Source organism: Episyrphus balteatus, chromosome 4, assembly GCF_945859705.1.
Source record: "Episyrphus balteatus chromosome 4, idEpiBalt1.1, whole genome shotgun sequence".
NCBI lineage: Eukaryota > Metazoa > Arthropoda > Insecta > Diptera > Syrphidae > Episyrphus > Episyrphus balteatus.
In genome coordinates this window covers 73,725,180-73,750,531 of record NC_079137.1, presented here as the reverse complement: position 1 = coordinate 73,750,531, position 25,352 = coordinate 73,725,180, and the positions used below count along the sequence as shown (strand labels likewise).

The window sequence follows — 25,352 nt, the reverse complement described above, 5'->3', positions numbered from 1 at the left end:
ATGATTGAAGTGTCAAATAAAAGGTGAAATAATAAGCTTTCAGATGATATAAAATTTATTATAGGTTGTCATATAAAAAAATGGACTTTAAGGTAATATAGTGGAAGAAAAAAATTTCAATTTTCTTGCTTTTTTTTTGATGAAATTGATTGGTATCAAAAAATTCTAGTTCTTTTTGTAGATGTCTGGCAGACATGGTTGATATGAATATTTTGAAGTGAAACAAATAGGCTTTCAGATGGTATAAAATGTATGTATAAAAAAAATGGATTTAATGGTGTTAGAAGAAAAAAGTTTGATTTCTTTACTTGTTTCACGAAAAATGTTTGTTTTCAATAAATTATTTGTATACCATTTACGTATTGTCAAAAATTTAAATACTTTTTACTTAAGAAGAAATATTAAACTTTTTTATAGTGTATTTTTTTTTGTAAAATGTTCATATAAAAAAATTGATATAATGAGAAAAGAGGTATTTTTTTAAGCTTTTTCTTGTAAATAATGAAAATAGAAAACATACAGATATAAATATGTAAGGTCTGAGTTTTGAACTAAAGTACTTGACTATAAGATTTATTATATTGTAATTTTTTTTTTTTTTTTTTTTGAGTTGACAAATATATAATTTTAGACCATTTTTTTTAACAAAATAAATCATCTACAGACAACCACTTTTTTTTACCTGGTAGTAAATCTAACTACCAATTAAAAAACAAGCCATATGCTCAACTAAACAAGGAACTGAATATTAGAAAAAAAAAGTTACGTATACACCCCAGTGACCTTCGAACTAATTTTATTTGCTAGCAAAAATTCCATGAAAAAAGTGCATCCTTCAACAACAATCTACCCACATACACACACAAAAAGACTTTCAAAAACATAACATTCATTACAAATTCAATCCATGTGCCTCTGTGTGGGGAGAGAGCATCGAAAATGTGCGAAGTGCAGATCACGTTTTTGCATCTTCGCACTTTGGCTGCAACTCTACTCTCTCTCTCTCTCTCTGGCATTGAATACATCTTAAATCGCGTTTTATCATATCCACTTTTTTCCATCATCATCATCATCACTTTTAATATGTTTCATCACTCCCGCTAACCTCGCATTGACATTCTTTATCCTCGGTATTTTGACAGGAATATTCAATATGTGAGTGAGGCAAAAAGAAGACCTCGCTTATGGCTTTTAGATAACTCTTTTCCACCAGGTTTACATGGCACATTTACTTTTCTCTATCAAGTTGCCCTTAACGTCGTCGATGTTGGTCGTCGTTGACATGTCACATAGAGCTTGGAGAGTATGCAAAGTGCATACCTTGTTGTAAAATAGTTTTTTTTTTTTTTGTTGTTGTTGTTAAAAGTAAAGTCCTTGCCAGTGCCGTTTTTAGTGATGTGGTTATGAGGTTTTCGGTTAGGTTTCCATAGATTCACATACCACTCAAACTTGATGGTGGGATTTTCTATAGCATGCTAATAGGAATTTGGTCTTGAGCACCTTTTTTCCCAGCAGAGATACACATTTATAAAAGGATGTCTTGCTGGTAGAGAAGAGTGGGCTCTCTAACCTATCGACACAACACTCCAGGACACGTGTATGTTATTCTAACCTCAAACTTTCTCCTTTTATAAAGTAGGTATAAGCTGCTTTTTGCTAACGTTGCCTCTGTTGGTTGCAGCATTCTTCATATAATAATAGGTTATGGATGGGTGCGGAAATAATATGCGTCAGCTTTAGGTGTCACTTCTCTATCAGGATACTTTTCCTCTCTGGCAAAAAAGGACGAACGTTGTTATGGTCACACAGTAACGATGAAGAAGAAGAGAAGAGAACAAAAATCCATCGTTCGACCACATAATTTCCATTTAATTGAAGATAAAGGATCGATTAAATGCAGCTTTTAAGCTGTGTCGTGTGTCTGTGCCAAGGACTTGTGCTGCATCATGCGGTTGTGGATCTTTTCTTATTTAAACGTGATGAGACAACCCTCATTTTGCAAAAGGGGTTGTCACATACAGCAATACTGCCTTAGTATTGGCTTTGTTTTCGCACTAAACTACTCAAACGGAACTTAAAATGCAATTAATGGTTTTTTTTTTTTTGTAGAGTGTATGGTGTGGTTGTAAAGGGCAAAAGGAGCACCAGGATAAGAGTTGTGATGTCCGAGATAAAGGATAGAAAATGTCAATGGTGTCTTTTGGTATGGAATTGGAAATTGAGGAGGAGGTGTCCGTCCAGTGCTGATGCTTTTAAAAATGAAAATTTACGATGCTATTTTTCATGATTTTCAATGAGTTTACTTTTTTGCTTTTTTGATATTTCTTTTGTTTTGTTTTGTTTTCTACTAAGAATGTGATTGTGTTGGAGTTAAATTAAAAGAAATAAACATTGACATTGAATTGTTTTTTTTTTTAAATAAAGTTAGACATTTTATAGCCTTAGCACGGACATATCAATGTCAAGATTGTCTCTGGAATAGGATATCTTTATTTTGTTTGTTTGTTTGTTCTTGTGAAGACGATATTGAGTTACTTTTGAATTTTAAATAAACAAAGGCTGATTTTATTAATTCTCTTGAATTGTTCACTTTAGCAAAATTAAATCTGAAATTTAAGTAAATAAAGTAAAACTAATATTCTTGTAGGAGTACAAAATGAGAAAATCATTTGATTTGAAAAATATTGCAGGTTAAAATGTTGTTAATCAGAATACGATGATATCTATCAAGTTGATATATCAAAAGGTAATTGATATTGTAAGAACAAAATGTATAATTTAAAATTTAAGGCAAACTCAAATTTAAACGAAAGTTTTTAACTTTTCAAAATGTTTCGAGAGTTTAAATATTTTTTAATGATAAGGGGCAATTTATTGAAGAATTTCAATAAACTTTCTGAATGATCTTTGAGTAATGATTTGTTGGTTATAATACCTCTTGTAGGTTATGTTCAAACAAATAACTCGGCAGTTTTGAGTTTTAAAAGATTGTACTTCCTCTTTATTCTCCTCTTTTATTAACTTTTTACAAAATCTGGTAAGAATAATTTGGGGTGTTTAACTAGGTTAAATAATTTCGGTAAGAGGATATAGATAGTATGCAAAAATGAAATATTGGCTTGACATTGAGGGCATATGGTTGCAATGAGTACACTTTATCTTAAATTTTTTTTTTTTTAAGTAACTTCACTTAAAAGTTTAAAGTGTTGGTAAAACTCAAGTTTTTCGGGAAATTCTGTTAATACTACCGCAGTTAATGATGAAAGTGAATTTTTCAAGTGTCTGGAACATTTAAGCTTATTAATGGAATTATTGTGTTAGGCTTATTTTTACTGACTTCCAAAAAGGAGGAGGTATTCAATTCGCCTGTCTTTAAAAACCATAAAACCCAGTTTTGATCCATGGAAGTCGGTTTTGTTTTTTGATAAAAAAGATTATTTTGTGATCTTTATATTCCTGAGGAACGAACTTAGTGGGCTACGAAAATAAGACGTTAAATCCAACTTCAGTTCAAAATGACTAACATAATATTTATATGTAATTAAAACAATTTTAAGTACATTCCTGTAAGACCTTAGGTGTTTTTTAATCACTTTAAACTTGGTGTTTAGCCCTTTTTGAATATTCTATAAGTTTTTTTTTATAACTTTTTCTTTATTTTTAAGAAAAATTAAATGCTATTTTTTTTTAACAAGATTTAACTTTTAATAAAAAAAAAATCAAAAACAGTATCACAGAAAAAACAAAAAGAAAAAAAACTAGACCAATCTAGGGATTGTATATTTCAATGAGCTGAAATGCATCGATTTTTTGACAAATCAAATATACAATAATCATTTTTAGCAAAAAAACAAAACCGACTTCCATGGATCAAAACTGGGTTTTTTTGTTTTTAAAATAGTTCCTATGGCTAAAAGTGAACGAAATTGAAATGGGACCACACTGCAGCCACCAGCTTTCCAATACAAAAAGAATTATCAAAATTGATTCACTCAGTCCAAAGTTATGCGGTAACAAAAAAAAAAAAAAAAAAAAAAAAAAAAAAAAAAATACAGAATTGAATACCTCCTCCTTTTTTTAAGTCGGTAAAAAGGAGCCATTGATTTTAACTTGCGATATTGGTACTAAAAGGCAAAATAAACGGTATATAAAAATTTCAAAAAAATTAAAAAAAAAAACACTTTTTGATTTTACAAAAATATTTCAAGGAAAGGTAGGCCTAAAAACTCCTGGTACAAGCAAATGCAAAAACACCAGCATTCAGTTAGCCTCAGAAATGGAACAATACAAAACCGGGAGGCCAACCCGGCGAACCCCACAGGCGGATCACTAGTGTGAAGCAGATACGTGGGATAGTTATGATCCCCTCGACATGCATCGAGAACATAACATAACATGGGGCTGCCATTTTTTCAGAAAACTGATATATTGGTTATTTTTGTATATCTAGGTTAATAAAGGGTGAATGATTCTATTTTCAACCGACTTTTCATTATAAATTCCTCTGTATTTTGTTTGTTTGTTACCTCATAACTTTGGAGTGGATGAACTAATTTTGATAATTCTTTTTGTTTTCGAAAGCGGGTGCCTGCAGTGTGGTAACATTTCAATTTCATTTAATTTTGACTATAGAATCCGTGAGATTCGGTGAATTTTGTGTTTTTGATAAAAAATCTTTTTTGTTTCTGATATCTAATTTAATCGATAACACTGTGATAGTTCAAAAAACCGACAGAGGGCTCTTATGTCTACTAAAGATAATTCGAGTATGCTGAACACGATGGCGTTCTTAGTTTTTCTGGATTAGGTCAAATAAGAAAGATTTTTGCGTTTGAAATTTTGTTTGCACATGCCAAAACTGAGGGTATAAAACACCATATATTTTCTAATTTTTGATTTTTTATCGATGGAAAATGATGGAAAATCTATTTTTTCGCAAGTATTATTCGTAAAAGAAGTTATTAAAAAAAAATCTGCCGAATGACATTTTAAATCATTATTTTATGCAAAAAAACGTCGATTTTTCTTCAATTTTTCTAATATTTTTCGTATTACTTAAATTTAAATGCAGCACTCGGTGGCAACGATTTGATGTTGTATTTCAGGATAGAATATGGCTTTGTTTACAAATACGAATAGGCAGTTCCTACCTATCTACAATATTGGTTAAGCTTAAGAGTGAAAAAGTAGCAGTAAAACACTGTTTTTTTTTTTTTTAATTTTTAAGTTTATAAAATAAAAAAATTACAAAAAGTTTAAATGCAATACATATGTAGGGGAAGTGGGGGAAAAACGCCCATGGGCTCAAGTAGCATAAAAACCCGCTTAAGAGAAACCCTCTTAAGAGAAAAACCCGCTTATCTGAAACACGTTTCTGATCTTTAAATATTTTCTTCAGTTAAACGGGGACTGTGACAAATATAGTATGTGTTGTGTATGTAAGCTCATATAATGCAGATGGAAGTAATAGTAAATATGTTTTTATTTTAAAACAAATTGAAAGAAAAATGATTTTTTGAACTTAAACAAAAATTAAATAAAAATATTGATACCATGCCTGATTTTTTAATTAAATATCTACATATACATATGTATAATATTCCAGAGTACTAACACATACAAGGTGTGTACAAAAAAATATTGAGTTTTCGCATACATTTGTACCTTTATAGTTAAAAAATGTAAGAAAAATTGAAGAAAAATCGACGTTTTTTTTGCCAAAAAATAATGATTTAAATAGTTATTCGACAGATTTTTTTTCAAATAACTTCTTTTACAAATAATACTTCCAAAAAAAATAGATTTTCCATCATTTTTTTATCGATAAAAATCAAAAATTGGAAAATATATGGTGTTTTATACCCTCAGTTTTGGCATGTGCAAACAAAATTTCAAACGCAAAAATCTTTCTTATTTGACCTAACCCAGAAAAACTAAGAACGCCATCGTGTTCAGCATACTCGAATTATCTTTAGCAGATATGAGAGCCCTCTGTCGGAAAAAAAAGTTCCATTTTCGAACACAGTGTAATTTTTTACCTTATATTTATGTAATTCAAACAACATATAATAGCAAGTACGTGCGATCCAATCGTGCATTTTGTTTTATAAGCTAGTTTACTATCTCTATAGTTACTATATCACAAGCAAAAAAAAGTTTTTGGGAATAAAAATAAATAATTGATAGAAATTTAAAACATCAATCTGTCCCAGGTGGATATAAGTAATGCTTATGGGGTCTAATTGAAATTTCTTTCGTTATAATTTCTATAACAATGAATTTAAAAGTTGAAGAATATAAATGAATTAAATTCTTTGCACGCATTTTTTGTATCAAGCCTAATAAATTAACCTCAAAGTACTATATTGTTAATTTTATTTTAGAGTATCTTGAATTTCTTTTGAATTATTACCTTACTTATAAATAGATTCCATTATGGCTTGGAGCTTAATCCAATTCATGAAAAAAATAAAACTCTCAAAGTTTTTTAAAAAAAAAGAAAAAACTTTGTAAACTTTTTGAATGAACCTTTAAGTGAATTATTATAGGAAAAAAATAATCAAAAAAATCCTCTTTTGAATAATGTAATACTATACATTTCAAGGAAAAATACCAATATGTTTTCTCAAAAGCACTATTCGATACTTAATTACAAAACCAATATTGTTTACACTCTGCTTTTCGCATCCTCTGTATTGCTTCCGAAATCTTAAATCCACAAACACCTTCCTGCCATGCATGGTAATGGTATACCACACTCATTAGAGAATCCTTTAATTACAAAATTCCTCTTAATTGACTCATATTGTAAACGGAAATCCTGTATCTTGTGTATGCAACGCCTTAACCACTATGAAAATCATGAAACTTTAAAACAAACAAATCCAAGTATTTTCTTCGCGTCCTTTCAAAAATCAGAATATTTACTCTCTTTCATCCTTTTCAAAGAAGAGTGGATAAGTAAATCGTTAAACCATTACAAACGCTAATTGAGCTTACAGCATTTCTGTCAACGTCATTTCAAGGATCTCTCATTCTACAAACAAACAAAATATATTGACAAATAAAAACTCAAAAAGGAAGAGAAGAAAAAAATATATAATAAAATCTTGACTAATTAAAAATTCTACCAAATTCAAAAGGAAGACACGAACGCCTAGGACGAGCGAGCTTTTGAATAATTTATATCCCAAAAAAATCTTGAATGTTTATAATAAAATCCTTGAAGGAAAAACATTTCTCTTTTTCGTCCTAAAAGAAAAATAAAGTTATAAAACATTTAATGAGCAGTTTTATAAAGACATTTGCGGATTGTTTTTTTTTTTGTTTATTCTCCTCTTTTTAAATATAAAAAAAATCAAGGATCTAAACGAAAAATACACACACACAAACAGAAAAAATAACATCTCAAAATCCTATTTTAAAAGTCATTAGCTTCTAGCAGAATAAAAACAAACACTCAGCTTAAGGGTGAAGAAAAAAAAAATGAACACAACGACCTTCCCTTAAAAAAAAAAAAAAACAAAAGCTCACAACTAAGTTAAATGTAATTGAAACATTATGGGTTCTGGTATTACTTCCTTGTTGTTAAAAAAAAAAAAAAAAATAGAATTTAAAGAAAAGAACTAAATAAACCACAAGGATGAATTGAAAATCCTATATTTCTTAGAAATAAAAATATTAAGCACGAATTGCATTGCATTGCCAATATACCTGCAGATACTATACGACTATATGACAACAAAAGGATACCGGAATCACATTGTTGGAAAAGAATTTTCTTTTACGCTCAATGAAGTTGTGTGAGTTTGATACAGATACCAGATCCAAGAATCCAATGTGCAATGACCATCACTCGAAGTTTTTTTTTTCCTTCTGGCCAACACGAGCGCGCATTGTCTCATGGACGCGATAACTAAAGTCTCATGTCCTTTCGTAAAGAGTCACGTGTGTGTACTGAGAAAAAATGTATTTTGGTTTTTTTATGAAACAAAATACTGTTTTACTTTAATAGTGAAGAAGGAAATAATGTGGTCGACAAGAAGAGAATTTTTTGGATCTTGATTCTGAGAAAAATTGTATCCAGTTAAAAGTTGTAAAATTTAAAATTCAATTACTTGCAAAATTGTTTTCTTTTTCAAAAAAAAAAAAATATTTGTTCTTAACTTTGAACATGAGAAAGTAAAGATGCAGAAAATTCATTTGAAATAGGAGGAATGGGTTTGAAGTGGTATTTAGTTTTGATCGAAGGTATTAGAAATACCGTAAAAATTAATCAATTTTATAGAAAAAAAAAAACAAACGCTTTGTTTCGATGAGTTTTCGATACGCTTTTTGTATAATTTTTTTTTATCAACCGTTATAACAGAAGAAAAAAATAATGTCCTTAAAAAACTGTCGTCTGAAACTTTGTATTTCTATCAGCACTGTAAAAAATTGACCGAATTAATAAAAAAAATACTGTGATTTCTTTGCCGCGTTATCGTTATACCTAATGAAATTTCGATCAATATAGTCAGAAATTCCTCTTAGTATTTTTGAACCGATTTTCTCAAAAAAAAAAGAGGTTGTCTGTAAAGCCGGTTTACGGACGATGATTTTACGTGATAACGTCGCGTCGTCAGAAAACAGGTTGTGTGCTTTTGTTTAAAATGAGTCAAGTGAAGCGTTTAATTTTTTCAAACAATCATAATTTACAAGAAAAAGCTAAAAAAAAAAATACCTCTTTTATTTTCTCATTATATTAATTTTTTATTTTAAAAGCTTACAAAAAAAGATTATGCAATTTAAAAGCCAAGTATTTCTTCTTAAGAATAAAACCATTTTTAAATGTTTACAATGCACAAAAAGTATAAAAATAATTTATTGAAAACAATCATTTTCATCAAAAAGAGCAACAAAAAAAACATGAATTTTTATCTTCTCACGTCATTAATTCCATTTTTTCCCTAACAACCTATAAAAAATTTTAAACCATCTGAAAGCTTATTGTCTTAGCTCAAAATATATATATAGATCAGGTCTATGAGATATCTACAAAAAGAGCTAGAATTTTTTGAACTCGATCAAATTTCATTAAAAAAAGCAAAAAAAAAAACATTCATTTTTATGTTCACGCTATGGAATCAACTTTTTTGTTTGACAACCTATGAAAAATATATACCATAAGAAAGCTTATTATTACACCTTTCATTTGACGTATCAATCTAATTTCAAAGATGCCTACAAGAGAAGTTAGAATTTTTTAATGTCAACCATGTCGAATTTCCAGACTGAGATTACGGTACTTCCCACAGATCTACACTGGTGTTTTGAGGTTTTACGCAAGTTTTTTGAATTAACATTGTGTAGCTTGTAGTTAGTCTATTGTTATGTGTGATATACCAAATGAAAGGTAATTGTATCAGGATGTTCATAAAAGTTTAATAAAATTTCTATCTGCTCTTGGTCAAAAGTTATAACCTGTTGAATTATAAAATTTTATTTTACCGTTATCTCAAAATTGTGTTTACGAAAATGATTGAAACTTCGCACACATATAGTCGTGGTCATGGTCTATCATTACTCTATACACTTTATTCCTGTATCTATTAAAGAAAAAAAGATAAAAATAAAAACTATGAAAATTGGTTAAAACCAGTCAAAAAACGTGTTTTTTAAAAACTTGTTTCTTCCGTTATTCAGTCAAAACTCACTAACGATCCAAAAAAAAGCTAAAAATGAAAAACTACCCAAAAAATTTTGTTCCCTCATTTTCACCTGGTATCTTTAGAACTGTCAAAAAAAATTTCCCCTACCCAAAATCATCATTTTGTCATAGTCCCAAAACGTGTACAACGTTCAAACAAAACGTTGTAGCTTAGTTATTCTTAAATTAGTTTTATCTATCTATAGCAAAAAAAATCAACTCTCTACAATTTTGCGTTTAGATTTTAACCCAAACTTCATCTTTCCGTTTTACCCCTGTTTACCCTATTAAATGACAGAATTTTTTAAAAACCTTCATTTGGATTAAACTTTAGGTTATTATCTTTCAAATAAACTATAGAAGATTTTTGTACCTCTAATAGTTTATTTTTAATTGAAATTTATAAGACGTTATCACGTCAAAAAAAAATAAACAAAAATCTTGGCAAAATCTCATTGTCATATTTTTTAGTTTTTTCATCAAAAGAGTTCGAAATTCCCTTAAAAAACTTTGCGTGAATTCATGGAATATCTCAAAAATACTCCAATAGGTAGACTTATAACGACAATTTTCAAAACCTGACAACATCCTTCAGGGTGTTCAAAGAAAAATTTGATTCGTACTCCATAATTTAATACAGATTGGTAAGCATATGAGAATTATTAATTCGGTCTTTAAAAAAAAAGGATTTCATTAAAGAAATTACTCAGTAATGCAATTGCACTTGAGAAATGTGCACCTAATTTGCTCCAAACTCTAATTCTTAAAAAAAAAACTAATGTGGGAGGATACTTTTCTTTCATTATTTCGATTTAAAAAGACATAAAGTGGGTGTAGCTAAGTTGTTCATACGGAATGTGGAATAACATGTTAAATTATTATTACACAGGTCAACAAAATTGCACCTTTTTTTATTTTATGAAGTTTCTTCACTATTTTTTTACTTATTTGACATCCCTGATTTCAAATCTGACCTTATTTTTTGTATCACCTCTAGTTTGGTTGATCCATGTACTAGAGAAATGCTTAAAAAGTAGTAAAAAAATCAATTATTTTGATTTTATAACGGGAATATCTCAAAAACGCGAGTGAATAGAAAAATCTTGATACAATCGGATTCAAGTTCAGCACACCCAAAACCTTAATAAAAGTATTGTTTTGTTTCTGAAACAAGACCACTGTAAGCTAAGAACAACCGTAGCTTAAAAAGAAGTCAAAAATCGATTATTCCGATTTTATAACAGGAATATCTCAAAAACGCAAGCTGATAGAGAAATTCTGATATTAGATTTAAGTTCAGAACACCCAAAACCTTTCGAAAGCTATTATTTTTGTTCCTGGAACAAAACCACTGTAAGCTGGAGAAATGCTTGAAAGTACATAACAAAAAATTAATTATTGAGATTTTATAACGGGAGTATATCGTAAACGCGAGTTGATAGAAAATTTTAAACTTCGGATTCGATTTCAGCACCCTAAAAACCTTAGTCAAAAGTTCATCAAACTTGATGTAGAAGCTTTTCAGAAAATTACGATATTTGTTGGTTATAGGTTTTTTTTTGCACAAAAGTTCCAAGTTGGTTGCGTTTATCTAGATTTCCCATTTTTGTATCGTACACCCAGTGTTGCAATGCAGATTTTTTAAAATTTGGGAGACACGATTTGAAAAAAATTGCGAACAGGTGTCAGCTAAAATTAATGTCGAGACTAATTTTTCTCGCTGAAATTGTTAAATTTGTATCAATAGCTTCTTTCCTGGAACAATGGAAGTGTTAATAAGTCGTTAAGCTTTATCCTCTATAAAATCAAAATCATACTGAGTTTTGTTACAATTTGAATTTTAGAAAATGAAATCAAGAAGTCAAGAAGGAAAAATATAGAACGTTATGAACAAATTCCAGCTGATTTGAAAACTAAAGTTAAATAACTATATATACCATTTTACTGGATTTTTTGAAATGAAATCTATTTTTGTTATTGAAACGTTAAGTTTCAGTTGCAGATAAAATCTGCACTGCAGATTTATGGTTCTCGAAAGTCTGGGAATGTGGTGAAAATCTGCAAAATGCAGATAAATCTGCACTATTGCCAACACTGCGTACACCTAAAGATTGGTGATGTAAGCTTCGAGTTTCAAGGCTGGTAACGGTTAGGCTTTAAAAATTCAACAGAGCGTAAGTAAAAAATCAGGTTGATCGAACTTTACCAGTCTATAAACGAATCTTGAAGACTGATAGATTTTTCGAGTTAATATACGATTTTTTTTAACGAAAAACAAAGTGTTCAAAATTTATTGACTTTGCTATCTATCCATACACTTTGGTGTGTAGTTATTGTTATTTTAAGACGAGGTGATGTTGAAATGAAATTTCAGATTTTTCAAATTTACATAAGCAACGCACATAGGGGTATTTTCCAATTTTACGCGGACAAAATTATTTTTCCGGTTTATCTTCATCAACAAGGTAAAAACTTGTATTTAGTACTGGAATAAAGTGTTTTAAGTGTTGATTTCAATGAAAACATTTTTCTTCCTAAACCACTTTTTGATCAAACAAAAAAAGTGTCAAGAATGGATCCCAATGGTTTGTTAAAACGCTTATAAATGGAGTTCTATTAATGGTATCGCCAAGATAAAGGTCTTAAAATTTATTAAAAATCATAAGGATTCAGGTTCTGTAATTCAAAAAGTTGAATCTTTAAAAAAAACTTAAAATATGGATGCTGAATATAAGGTAACCATTTTTCAAAACCTAAAAACTTTAAGAAGGGCAAATGTGTCGAAGTTGCACTAAGTTGCACTTTTTTTTACAGATTCAATTAGATAAGAGTTTAACCTTTAGAAAACATTAAATTTTAACACACAATAATGTGAAATTGTATAACTTATCTCCTTACCAACACAGAAATTTACTTTTTTTACGATTAATTTATATTAAGATTCAACATATCACTTTTTTATTTATAAAGTAATGCAACATTTAGATCTAGTAGACAGTTTCGGATCTCCTTATCAATATTCCATTAAAAACTTTTTTCTACATCCACTTAAAAAAAAAGTACTTAATTAATCACAGTCGCTAAATTATAAAAAAAAATTAATTTTACCTTTGGGCTGAAAAATTTAAACTCTAGACCGCTGCTGTTAGTCACCTGAAGTGATAATCAATTTTTAAACTATAAGAAAACGCTAAGCAAGTTATCTACTTTTAGTAGGATGTTGATTTTTTACGTTTGGATCAGTTTAAAATTTCGTGTTTTGTCCGCCTAAATTGACTAAATACCCCTATGTGCAACGGTAGCAACTTTAAAGCTTTATAGAGTCAATTTGTTTTTTACTGTGCAATAGTTATTCTTAAAAATCCTTAGATTATATTATTCTAAAATTTTGCTGATGAATTTGACAACTAATGTCGGTTTTGTATTTAGAAATCAACTTGTTAGGGCCGTCTTTTGACCATTTGCAAGGAAATATTATCACCGCTTGTGGAAAGCAATCCAACTGACTTCTTTTTTTATGTTTTTATCTAATTTCACAGGATTCATGGGAATAACAACATTAATATTATAAATTTAATAAATCAATAAAATGTTCACAGCTTTTGTGTTTTATTCGATTAAGTAACCCTCTTTTACCTCGAATTCAATAATTATTGTTGTTGGATAACCTCATAAAATATTTTGTATAAAAGGATTCCAGTGAATTATATGGATTATTATGGTTAGCCCTTTTTCCTAACAGAAATTTAAACCTTTCCTAATTCAATAAGCTTATATTTTTTCGACTTATGGTTCAACCATTTTTATTAATATCATGAACTGCAAAAGTTATTAAAAAAAAAAAATGTTTACAAATAATCTTTTTATCCATTAGCGAGTTATATAATTTTGTAATTATAATCTGTTTGTTAATTTCATTAATATTTTCGAAATGTGTGACAATTTGTGTTATAATTCAACAAAAAGCCAACTCCACTTATGCAATAATAACATTTAATTCTCTCTGAGGTATGCATTAATGAAGCCACAAACAGCAAATTTAATTTTATAAATTCAATATGAAATTATTTTTATTCCTTTTAGTGTTATCCTGAATCATTCAAATAGCAGTGAATGGGTGAAAAATTGATTTTTTGTTAAACAACTTATAAACTTATCATGTCTAAATTGAATATTATATTAATAACCAATGTGCAAAGCTCAAGGTTTCCTTTTTTGCTTTTAATACTGTTTCTTATTTATTTTTTTTTTTTTCAACCAAACAATGAACAAATAATAAAATCATTTTTCCATTTATACAACACATAACGGTTACAGATTTGTTTTTCAAATTTCCGTTGCTTCCGGGCGGCCATAAGTTAGTTGATGTTTGTGCTCGCTTAGCCACAATTGAATTGCGTCAGCATCATCACGAATGAGTGCACATAAAAGGATTTCATGATTTTAGAAAAAAATCAAAAAACTTTCCCGCCAATCTTTTGTTTGTTTTAACAGAAATATTCTACTCAAAATGAAATTAAAAAAAAAGAAAGAAAGAAAAAGAAAACTTGTCCTTATGGCATTTTTTTTTTTTTTGGTTCGTGTTCATGCCCTTTGGCGCAATACAAACCAGATCGGATTAAAAATTTTGAACTTCTATACTCTACACACCCCCTCTCCCTTGAGGGTTCTTAGTCCAACAACAAACTAACTATAACTCAATAAAATTTTATGAGCTAAAATAGGAGGAGAATACTACACTGCTGATGGTATTGGTGTTTGAATGTATCCGTGCGATAAATGAGTTCAAACGATGGCAAACCCGTTCAAATTTGTGTGAAATTTGTCTGCTTGTAACTTCAATAACCATGGCGAGATGTAGGAGGAGAATGAGATGAAACATGATTGCTTGATGGGTGCAAGTTTGTGCGGAAAGTAGTATAAAGTTTGTCTGTGAAAGGATAACCGATATACGAGGGCAAGCAATAATGATGAGGATGATGAAGTTGAAGATGATGGATCTTATTTTGGAAGTATTTTTTTTTTTTCTTTTTTAAGCTTGTTATATATAGTTTTAAAGGGGATAAGGAATTCTTTGTTAAAGTGGTTTTTAAATGTTTATCAAGTCGATGATGGTGTTTGAATGAAGGAAATTTTTTTCTGTTCAGTTCAAAAATTTGATTATTTAATAAGTTTAGTATAATTTTTGGTGGGTTTTATTTGGTAAAAAAAAAAACAAACTATTGGTGTTATTTATAAGTACATACTGTACAATTATATTAGATTTTGCAGATATATGTATGAAATGAAAAAAAATTGTAGAAAAAATAAAGTTGGTTTTAATATAAGTTCAAGTGACCTCAACTCCAAAAATTTATAAAGCTTTATACATTTTTGGAGTTGAGGTCACTTGAACTTATATTGAATTATATTCAATCACTCCACTTAAAATAAAAATAATTTTAATAATTTTTTATTATTTTTGTTATTTTTTTCTTCGTTAAAGTTGGTTTTATTTAGGTGAGCTAAGAAATAATGGTTTCTGCCCTAGGAGAGGTACAATTTTGTTGTTAATTTCTCTCATTTAATTCAAAATACGAAAAAAGAGCTAACTTTTCAAAAACTAGGTAGTAGGTATTTTGTCCATAATTTCTCAGATTAAAAATTCTTCCTGGAATCCATTATTAATTTTTAAATTCATTAACAATAACTTATCTACTCAAAACAGTTATAATGCTGCAAATTATTGAGTTATTTAAAGTTTAAGATTAAGCAAGAGATTCAATTAAAAATATTAATTTTTTCTACACTCAATAGCATAGAAAAAGAGATAAATATCAATAATCTTTTGCCCGAAAAATTTAAATAAATTTTTTGTTAGGACCAAAACTAATGGTACCTGCCATACAACGGAAATAGATAAGTATTTTTTTTTTTTTCAAAAACGGCTTTAACGATTCTAATTAAAATTTGTGTGTGTAATATTATAAAGAATACTCAACTTTTAAAATATTCAAAATATACAAATATTTTTTCCATCTAAATTTTGAATTTAAGCATAATTGTTTTGTGCCCTTTCGTGACCTTTTTGATTACAAAAAAATTATTTTGAAATTTTGATAAAACTAAAGTATTTTTCAAGGCTTTTAATTGTTGAAATTTTAAAATATTAAAAACAAGCAACTTTCCAAGAAGTTAGAAACCTTAGAGGTTAAAATATATTTAATATATTTCACAAATGTTAGTCCTGAAGAAGGGTATAAGCATACCCGAAACGGCGACAAGTACGAATTGAGTATATTAAAGAAAGAACTATAGCCCACTAAAAAAGTATATTTTTTTTTTGATTTTAAGCATAATCATTATTTAATTATTTCTTCAAAAAGTTGATATGCCATACTTTTTTTTGCAAAATCGTCGGCGTAAGGCAAAATTGTTCTAAGTTACAAAAAGCAAATTTTACAGGGGACGATTTTTAAGTTTCAAATTGGTTTAATGCGACATTTTCTGCTCGTTCGCCATTCAAGTTATGTTTTTTTTATAAAGTTTGTTCTTTTCTTTTGAATAAACTATACAAGTTTACCTCATTAGTAGGTGCATACTATTTTTAAATATTTTTATAAAACTAAAAAACCAAAATTGGCCATAGAACAATTCCTATACAAGTACGCACTTTACTTAAATAAAAAGTGGACTTAGAACAAAATATGATGGGACTTTTTTAAAATTTTTTTTTCCAAAAATTCCTTGTTATAAAAGAAATCATTTGTCTGCCAAATGATTTCTTCTTTTTTGATCAAAATCATTATTAATTAGTTTATTTTTTTATATTATCAAAATTGCTCTAAAAAAAATAAAATTATAATTTTCCCCATTTTTTTTTTCTATTTTTAACATAAGAGCACGTACATGTGACCCAGTTGTGCATTTAATTTCTTTATCAATCAAAATTTTGAAATACAAAATAAGATGATTATGTTACTCATACACCACAGTGAACGGTTAAAATAAAATTTGCTATATTTTTCGATGTCATTATTTTTCAGTTATATAAATCAATTAAAAATCAAGCATTTTTTTATGAACATTTTGAGCTTTTGAGTGCAAAATTATATTGAAATCAGACTATTTTTTAGAACTTTTAGTCATTATTTTAGGAAAGACCCTTGTTAAAGAAGTTAATATTATTTTGTTTATAAAAAAAAAGAAAAATTCTTTTGAAAAAAATATGATTTTTCCTAGGCAGTTTAATACGACAAATTCCCAAGAAGAATAAATAACTACAAGTCATATACCTAATACCTCAAAATATCACTTAAAACCATTTAACCATTCATTACATCAAAATACCAAATTTTGCCCGATCTCAAAATCTCATCAAATTAAATCATGGATAACTTAATATCCCCACAAACGACTTTCTCGCAAACCTAAACAGAATTCTATAATTAAACAACTTGACCCTTTAAGTAGAACATACAAACATTATATTAGCCATCTCAGTTTCCTTATAGTAACCCACTTGATTAAACTCGAGAAGCCAAAAATGTCCTTTGACATCAAATCCTTCTACCCATTAACTAATCAAGCAAGCAAATATTATTACATTTTGCCTCCTTTTAACCCAATAACGACGTTACAAAATTACCATCAGAGTTGGATCATGTCTTCTAAAGGATGGCATCCTACATGGATGGATGTCTGCCTAATTCTAGTACCTTTACCAGATTGAAGGCCATTTTTAATGAAGGATTATACAATTTGAGGAAAATAAATTTCAGTTTGTCAGACAAACTAAATCAGTTTGTCAAACTGATTATTACTCATAAGGATTTTGAAAGGCTTAAAAATGTTAAAAAGAAAAATGAAAATTCACATAGAGACAAATTGATATATTAATAAAAATGTCCAAGTCCTTGTTATTTATACAAATACAATCCTTCACACCTTAGTTTTTTTTCTGCTTTATCAACTTTTCTCCACTTATCAAATTCCCACACACACACAACTTGTCACTTATCAAAACTCCCACATAATAAAGAAAGTCAGAAAAAAGCTATTAAGCAATTGACTTTAACCTTTGTGTGTTGTGTCCTTATGTAAACAAAATCGGACTGAATTTCTTTCCCATCTCGAATTTCTTCGAATTTTTTGGCCAAATGCCAAGAAAAGTTCGTTTATATTGCTCTTTTCTAGCTGTCAATACTTTTTCCTCCTCTAAGAAATGAGGAAATACTTTTGACAACAAATATTTACTTTTGACCACTTTTTTGTCTCTTGCAACTATAAAAAATAAAAAAATAAACAAGAAAACAAATATCCTTTTTTTATACATTGCACAGAGATATAAGGATTTTAAATTAAATTTTCCAACACAACGTGGAAAAAAATAGAAATAGGGACACTGTGTTTCATTGCTGCATATGTGAAGGAAGAAGTCCTTGGTAAACATATATCCTTTGGATACGTGGTTACACTTTGTTTTTTAATTAAAAAAAATATAAGGACACATTCTGTCATACACATTTATGAATAAGTCAGTAATTAAAACATACATAGTAGAAGAGAAGAAGTGAAATAATTTAAAAGTTAACTGACAAATATGAACATCAAAAGGACGATTTCCTAGAAAATTCTTTGAAAAGTATTAAATTTGAATTTTCAGCTAGTTAAGGATATTGACTTTTGCCTTATTCTTTTCAGAATTGTAATTAAGTAGTTTTGCATAGAAATCTTTAATTCAAACAGAAATATATGATGGAATAACTGCATTTAATTTGATATTAGTTATGTGGAATTATGGATTTTATCCAAAAACATCCTTTAACAAGGAAGAAATGAATGAATGAAAGAAATGAACTCTTGCAAAATTAAGTTCATGTCGAAATTCCAAATCAATAAAAAGGACCGATTGCAATAATTCACATGAATTTTGATATCCTTGTGTAGTTCTTTCAATGTCCTCCTTAGGCTTAATGTGTATAAACCGTTTAGATACAGTTTCAATAGGTATAAGAAAAAAGGATTAAGGTATTATTGAAAAAAAAAATCTATATAACACACAATTCATCACAACCTTTTTGAAGGATATTGGTTTTCCAAATAACTACAAGGCAAAAAAAAGGGTCAGAAAATTTTCTAAAAAAAATTCTGATAAGCCTTAAGGTTTTTTTTGGGATTCATTTCATTCTTCCTATATTTTTTTTTGTGGAATTTAAATGAACAATGGGAATTTCAACATTTGTTGATAATTTCAATAAAAGAAAATATAAGAAAATAGAATAGAAGTATTCAGTAACAACCCACAAAAGTATTTAGGAATTCAATTTTCATAAGGAATTTTTTGGATACTTAAACTTTTGCACTATTAAACAATGAAAATAATGTAACTTAAGGTTTTCTTTGAAAAGTTTTTTCTTAAAACTTTATCTTTTAAGAGGAAAAAAAAATCTATAACATAGATGTATAGAAAATGAACAGGTATTTTAAATCGATTAAGAATTTGAAATTTTTTTTAAAATTTTTAAATAAAAGAGAATTAAATCGTTAGAGTTGTTTACAAAAAATAATTGTTTTAAATGGTATTCGGCTCCAATTATTTTACGCCATTTTAATGTATAATAGCACCATCATAATTTTGGAAATTTACAAAAGGAATTTTAAATAAAATGCACGACTGGGTCGCACGAACTTGCTCTTGGAGTTAAAGTTGCTTACATTTTTAAGACTTTTTATATAGAAATTTTGAAAAAATAAATAAAATTCGTTTAAAAAAAAAATAAAATAAAATCTGAAATTAAATTGCCCTCCAAAACAAGTATGCAGTTTTGATTGATATATTAACGTGCATTTTTAGAAAAAAAATTTTCAAAATCGTTAGAGCCGTTTTTTAAAAAAACAATTTTTTATAAATAATTTTTTGGAAAAAAAGTTTTAAAATAAAATTGTAATGCCATTTTCTAGACATCACTAATCAACATCTAAAAACAAAATTTCAAAAAAATTCAATGTCCCGTTTTCGAAAATTTGATTTTTCAAAAAAAAATTTTCAAAATTTTTTTAAAAATCCAAAAATTATTTTTTTGGAAATTTAATTTTTGGTTTATATTTAAATTATATAAATGCTTCTTCACAAAAAGTTTCGTTAAAATCGAATAATCAGTTTCGGAGATAATCGGATTTGAAAAAAATGGTTCTATGGCAGGTACCGTTAATAACGATTTTCGAAAAAAAAAATTTTCATTGAAATATAGACCTCAGCTTAAAACTAATATTTGAATTTTTTAAACAAAATCGTTGGAGCCGTTTTTGAGATATTTCAATTTTACTAAAATCGGTATATGACAAGTACCGTTATTTTTGGTCCAAAAAAATTAATTCCAAAAACCCCTCTGGAGAGTCGCCAAATAACGCTACATACCAAGTTTGACATTAATCGGTCCATCCGTTTAGGCTGTAGCTCCTTATACAGACAGACAGACAGACTGACAGACTGACAGACTGACAGACTGACAGACTGACAGACTGACAGACTGACAGACTGACAGACTGACAGACTGACAGACTGACAGACTGACAGACTGACAGACTGACAGACTGACAGACTGACAGACTGACAGACTGACAGACTGACAGACTGACAGACTGACAGACTGACAGACTGACAGACTGACAGACTGACAGACTGACAGACTGACAGACTGACAGACTGACAGACTGACAGACTGACAGACTGACAGACTGACAGACTGACAGACTGACAGACTGACAGACTGACAGACTGACAGACTGACAGACTGACAGACTGACAGACTGACAGACTGACAGACTGACAGACTGACAGACTGACAGACTGACAGACTGACAGACTGACAGACTGACAGACTGACAGACTGACAGACTGACAGACTGACAGACTGACAGACTGACAGACTGACAGACTGACAGACTGACAGACTGACAGACTGACAGACTGACAGACTGACAGACTGACAGACTGACAGACTGACAGACTGACAGACTGACAGACTGACAGACTGACAGACTGACAGACTGACAGACTGACAGACTGACAGACTGACAGACTGACAGACTGACAGACTGACAGACTGACAGACTGACAGACTGACAGACTGACAGACTGACAGACTGACAGACTGACAGACTGACAGACTGACAGACTGACAGACTGACAGACTGACAGACTGACAGACTGACAGACTGACAGACAGACAGACAGACGGACTTCCGGGACCCACTTTTTTGGCATTGTCTACCATCGTAATGTCATGGAAAAATGTTATCTCAACTTTTTTTTTTGTACGAATGCATAACTTGATATATAGTACCTATATCGCAAGTAAAAATATCAAAGAGTAAAAATATACCCGAGCTACCGACCCATAGAGGCACATGAATTGAATTTCTAATGAATGATATGTTTTTGAAAGTAGTCTGTGCGTTTTTTGTATGTGTGTGGGTAGATTGTGTTTGAAGGATGCACTTTTCCATGGAATTTTGCAAGTAAATAAAATGATTTCGAAGGTCACTGGGGTGTATACGTAACTTTTTTTTTGTCTTAATTCAGTTTCTTAATTCAGTTTTTGTTATTTTTTAGATAAATAAAAAACAAAATGCTGGGTCACACGAACTTGCTTAAAGTTCAAGCTAAAATTTTTTTAAAACTTTTTAAATACATAGGTATAAATTTGGTAAATCCATAAATGAAAAAAAAAAGAATTAAAAAAAAACACAAAATTAGTTTTTCAAACAAAACAAACAACAACTGAAATTAAATCGAACTCCAAAACATCTAAGTAAATTCTTTCATAAAGATGGATTTTTAGAAAAAAAAAATATTTAAAAAAAAAAACTTTTTTTTATAAAAAATTAAAAAAATAAATAAAACTTGTATGCCATTTTATGGAAATTATAAATCAACATCTTATACCAAAATTATAAAAAAAATTCAATGTTCCGTTTTCAAAAATTTGTTTTTTTTTCAAAAAAAAAAAAAAAATCTATATTTTTTTGCAAACCAAAAATAAATTTTTCAAAAATTTTATTTTTGGGTTCTATAGCAGTTACCGTAAATAATGATTTTCGAAAAATTTTGTTTAAATAAAAGATAGTATAGACCTTGTCCAATAGCAAACATTTGAGTTTTCTTAACAAAATCGTTGGAGTCGTTTTTGAGAAAATTAAACGTTTTCAAGATATTCGTTTTTACGAAAATAAATAAAGTTTTTTTAGACAAAGAAACTGAATTAAAAAAGTACAAAAAAAAAGTTACGTATACACCCGAGTGTATCACAAAAGAACTTCTCTTGCTTGACTCAGCAGCGTTTTGGAAATTAGCGAGTATTTTCCAAATCTACATTTAATAATAGATTTCAGGAAGTTTTTGCTAACTCAAAGTTGTCCAATTTTACTTTTTGGTGTTCCTCAGGGATAAATATTAGGTCCACTTTTATTCCTTCTTTTACTTCCCTCTTCTATTAACACTAAACTTCTCCATTTCTTTTTTCAAATTATATTCTTCTTCTTTTTTTTCAGAGAACAATGTCACCATCATTCATCTGGATTACTTCAACGTGACGATAAATCGTTGAGAAAAAAAAAAAAAAACAAAAAAAATGCCAACATCAAGTTCAACCGCTAAAAGCGGTCCATCAATCAGTTTAATCATCATTTTCCTCCTAGGATCAATTTCATTGTCTATTGGAGAAGGAAAATCTTTATCAACTCATCCTACAAAATCTTCAATGGGGCATTCGTCATCCCTTCATCTCGATGAATATCCATCAAGTATTTTCATACCCAATAGTCTAGATTCTCTACAATATCTCTGGAACAATTCATCAACAGGTCAGTTATCAAATGATACCTCCAGTAATTCGTCCTTTTTCGATGAAGATGGAATGTGTCCAACAAGTCAAAATGCTATTGGTAACTTTATCACAATGGTGCTTTATGCAGCCGTTTGCATTGTTGGACTTTTTGGCAACACTTTAGTCATCTATGTGGTTCTGAGGTTCTCAAAAATGCAAACTGTCACCAACATCTACATCCTGAATCTCGCAATCGCCGATGAATGTTTCCTAATTGGAATTCCATTCCTACTCTTTACCATGCAAATTGGAAGCTGGAAATTCGGCGAATACATGTGCAAAGCTTACATGGTTAGCACCTCGATCACCCAATTCACATCATCGATCTTTTTACTGATCATGTCAGCTGATCGTTACATTGCCGTTTGTCATCCCATCTCATCGCCACGCTATCGAACGCCCATGGTCTCAAAAATTGTCTCTGGTGTAGCTTGGATGGCTTCAGCCGTTTTAATGCTTCCCGTCATCTTATTCGCTAACACAGTCGTTGTCTACGAGGATCATTTGTCATGCAACATCAAATGGCCCGAAAGTCACAATACACAATCGGGTACCACATTTATACTGTACACACTGATCCTAGGCTTTGCTACACCGTTATCTTTTATCTTGTGCTTCTACTACATGGTCATACGGAAGCTCCATACCGTCGGACCAAAGAACAAGTCCAAAGAAAAGAAACGGTCGCATCGCAAAGTCACTAAACTCGTCCTGACAGTGATTACAGTATATATCCTATGTTGGCTACCCTATTGGATATCTCAGGTGGCCTTGATTAATTCTCGACCCGACATGTGTGCATCGCGATTGGAAATAACAATATTTCTGCTAGTTGGTTGTTTGGGTTATTCCAATTCGGCCATGAATCCGATATTGTATGCATTTTTGAGTGACAACTTTAAGAAGAGCTTTATGAAGGCTTGTTCGTGTGCAGCTCGGAAGGATATTAATGCCCAATTGCAATTGGAGAATAGTTTCTTTCCGAAATTCGGAAAGAATAAGCAAAAAGAAAGGTTATTGAGTTCGAAGGCTAAGGCGAAAGTTGCAAGAAATAATAATGTGACAACAACTGTGACAACTGCCACTGTGGTTGGTGATTCGGGAACAATTGCTTATACCGATGCAACGGATGCTGGTTACGGGGGGTCGAAATTGAATGCAACGATTTTGAGTAATAGTGGGAATTCATCGACAACTAATACAACTGGAAATGGGGAACAAACATTGTCGACAACGATAACGAGTATGAGTGGGAAGCCTCCGGTTTTGCATACTGATTTGTAAATTGGTGTAAATTTTAATTTAAAAAAAAAATTTAAATGAAGGGTAAATTAAAACAAAACAAAAAACATAAATTTTAATCATAAGTGGAAATTTAATTTTTGTACTAAATTTATATTTATTATCTATATATATTTGTAGTTATGTTTTTGTATAAGTTTAGATATGAATGTTTTTTAAATTAAAAAAAAAAAATAAAATAATAAATTTAATAAAAATAAAAATAAAAATAATTTTTTTACATGATATTTAAATAAATAAAAATAAAATATTTTTCATTTAATATATGTATGATTTTTTTTTATAAAAATTAAGTAACAAGGGATAAATTGCAAAAAAATATAAATAAAAAATTAAAATGTTGTAAGCACATAATTATAAACTTATTTGTAGATAGAAACTTAGTTATGTAAGAAATTTTAAATTATTTAGAATATGGAAAAAAGAAATATTTGCAAAATGCCTAATGTTGTAAATTAATATAAAAATCAATAAATCTCCAAGTGAATTTCAAATTAAATAATAAAGATTAAAAAAAGTAAATAAATCAATAAAAACAAAAAACAAATAAAAAGGAAAACAAAGGAAACGTTGTAGTGGAGTAACTAAAGCAAATTATTAGGGAACCCGGCCGAACAGCTCTGATTTTGATGACCTTTTTTTCAAACGTCGGTAATTAAAAATACTTTAAAGTTTATAGGTTAAAAATTGCCGATGTTGCCGTATTGTTTTTTATATTAAAATTAAGTTTTTTTTTATTCTTAAATTTCATAAAATAAATGATACCAAAAGATTCTCTAGGTAGTTTAAGGAAAAAATATATGTGGCCTAAAAAATTAGAAAAATAAATGCATTTTTTGTTACGAAAAAGTTTTAAAAGATCATGTTAAAATTTTTTCAATAATTTTGTTTTCATAAATCTGAGTTTAATTACCATTTTTGCAAAAACCCTTTCCTGAATTTACTTAATTTTAATTTTATAAAAATATGAATAAGCTTCTAGCTTTTTAAAAATGTATACTTAAATATTGTAGGTGTTGCCGTTGTGTTCAAATATTTTTTTTTTTGTGTTTGAAGTCAATTTGTGAGAAAATTGCATTTATCTCCTAAACGATGGAAGATTGTCCTTCGTTCCCATATAATTGTTTTTTGCAATTAAAGCATAGACAATCTTTTGGCATTAATAATTTTATGAAATTTAAGCAAAATTTTTGGAAAAACATTTTTTTTGTTCACAAAAATCTTCAATTAAATTTAAAAAATCAAAACGGCAACAGCGGCAAATTTTAATCTATAGACATTAAAGTATTTTTAATTATCGACGTTTGAAAAAAAAGATCATCAAAATCAGAGCTGTTCGGCCGGGTTCCCTAATATTGTCATTTTTTTAGCTTTATTTACTCTACTATTGGGAAAATTTTCAAAAGTAAGTAAGAAAATCAAAGTAAGTATGTCAAAATTCTAAAAATTTTGGAAAATTTCCGGAAAAAAGAAATAGATTTATTATTTTTGTA

The 25,352-nt window shown here is 29.1% G+C and overlaps 1 protein-coding gene across 1 annotated transcript in view; it reads left to right on the top strand.

Annotated features, from left to right (window-relative positions):
- Positions 1-24,026, top strand: part of LOC129917713 (somatostatin receptor type 5-like) — a 58,976-nt gene extending 34,950 nt beyond the window's left edge. Inside the window, exon 2 of the mRNA XM_055997782.1 lies at positions 22,223-24,026. Coding sequence (XP_055853757.1) covers positions 22,303-23,841 — 1,539 coding nt within the window. The 5' untranslated portion in view covers positions 22,223-22,302 and the 3' untranslated portion in view covers positions 23,842-24,026. The remainder of the gene's footprint in view (positions 1-22,222) is intronic.
- The last annotated feature ends 1,326 nt before the right edge of the window (positions 24,027-25,352 follow it).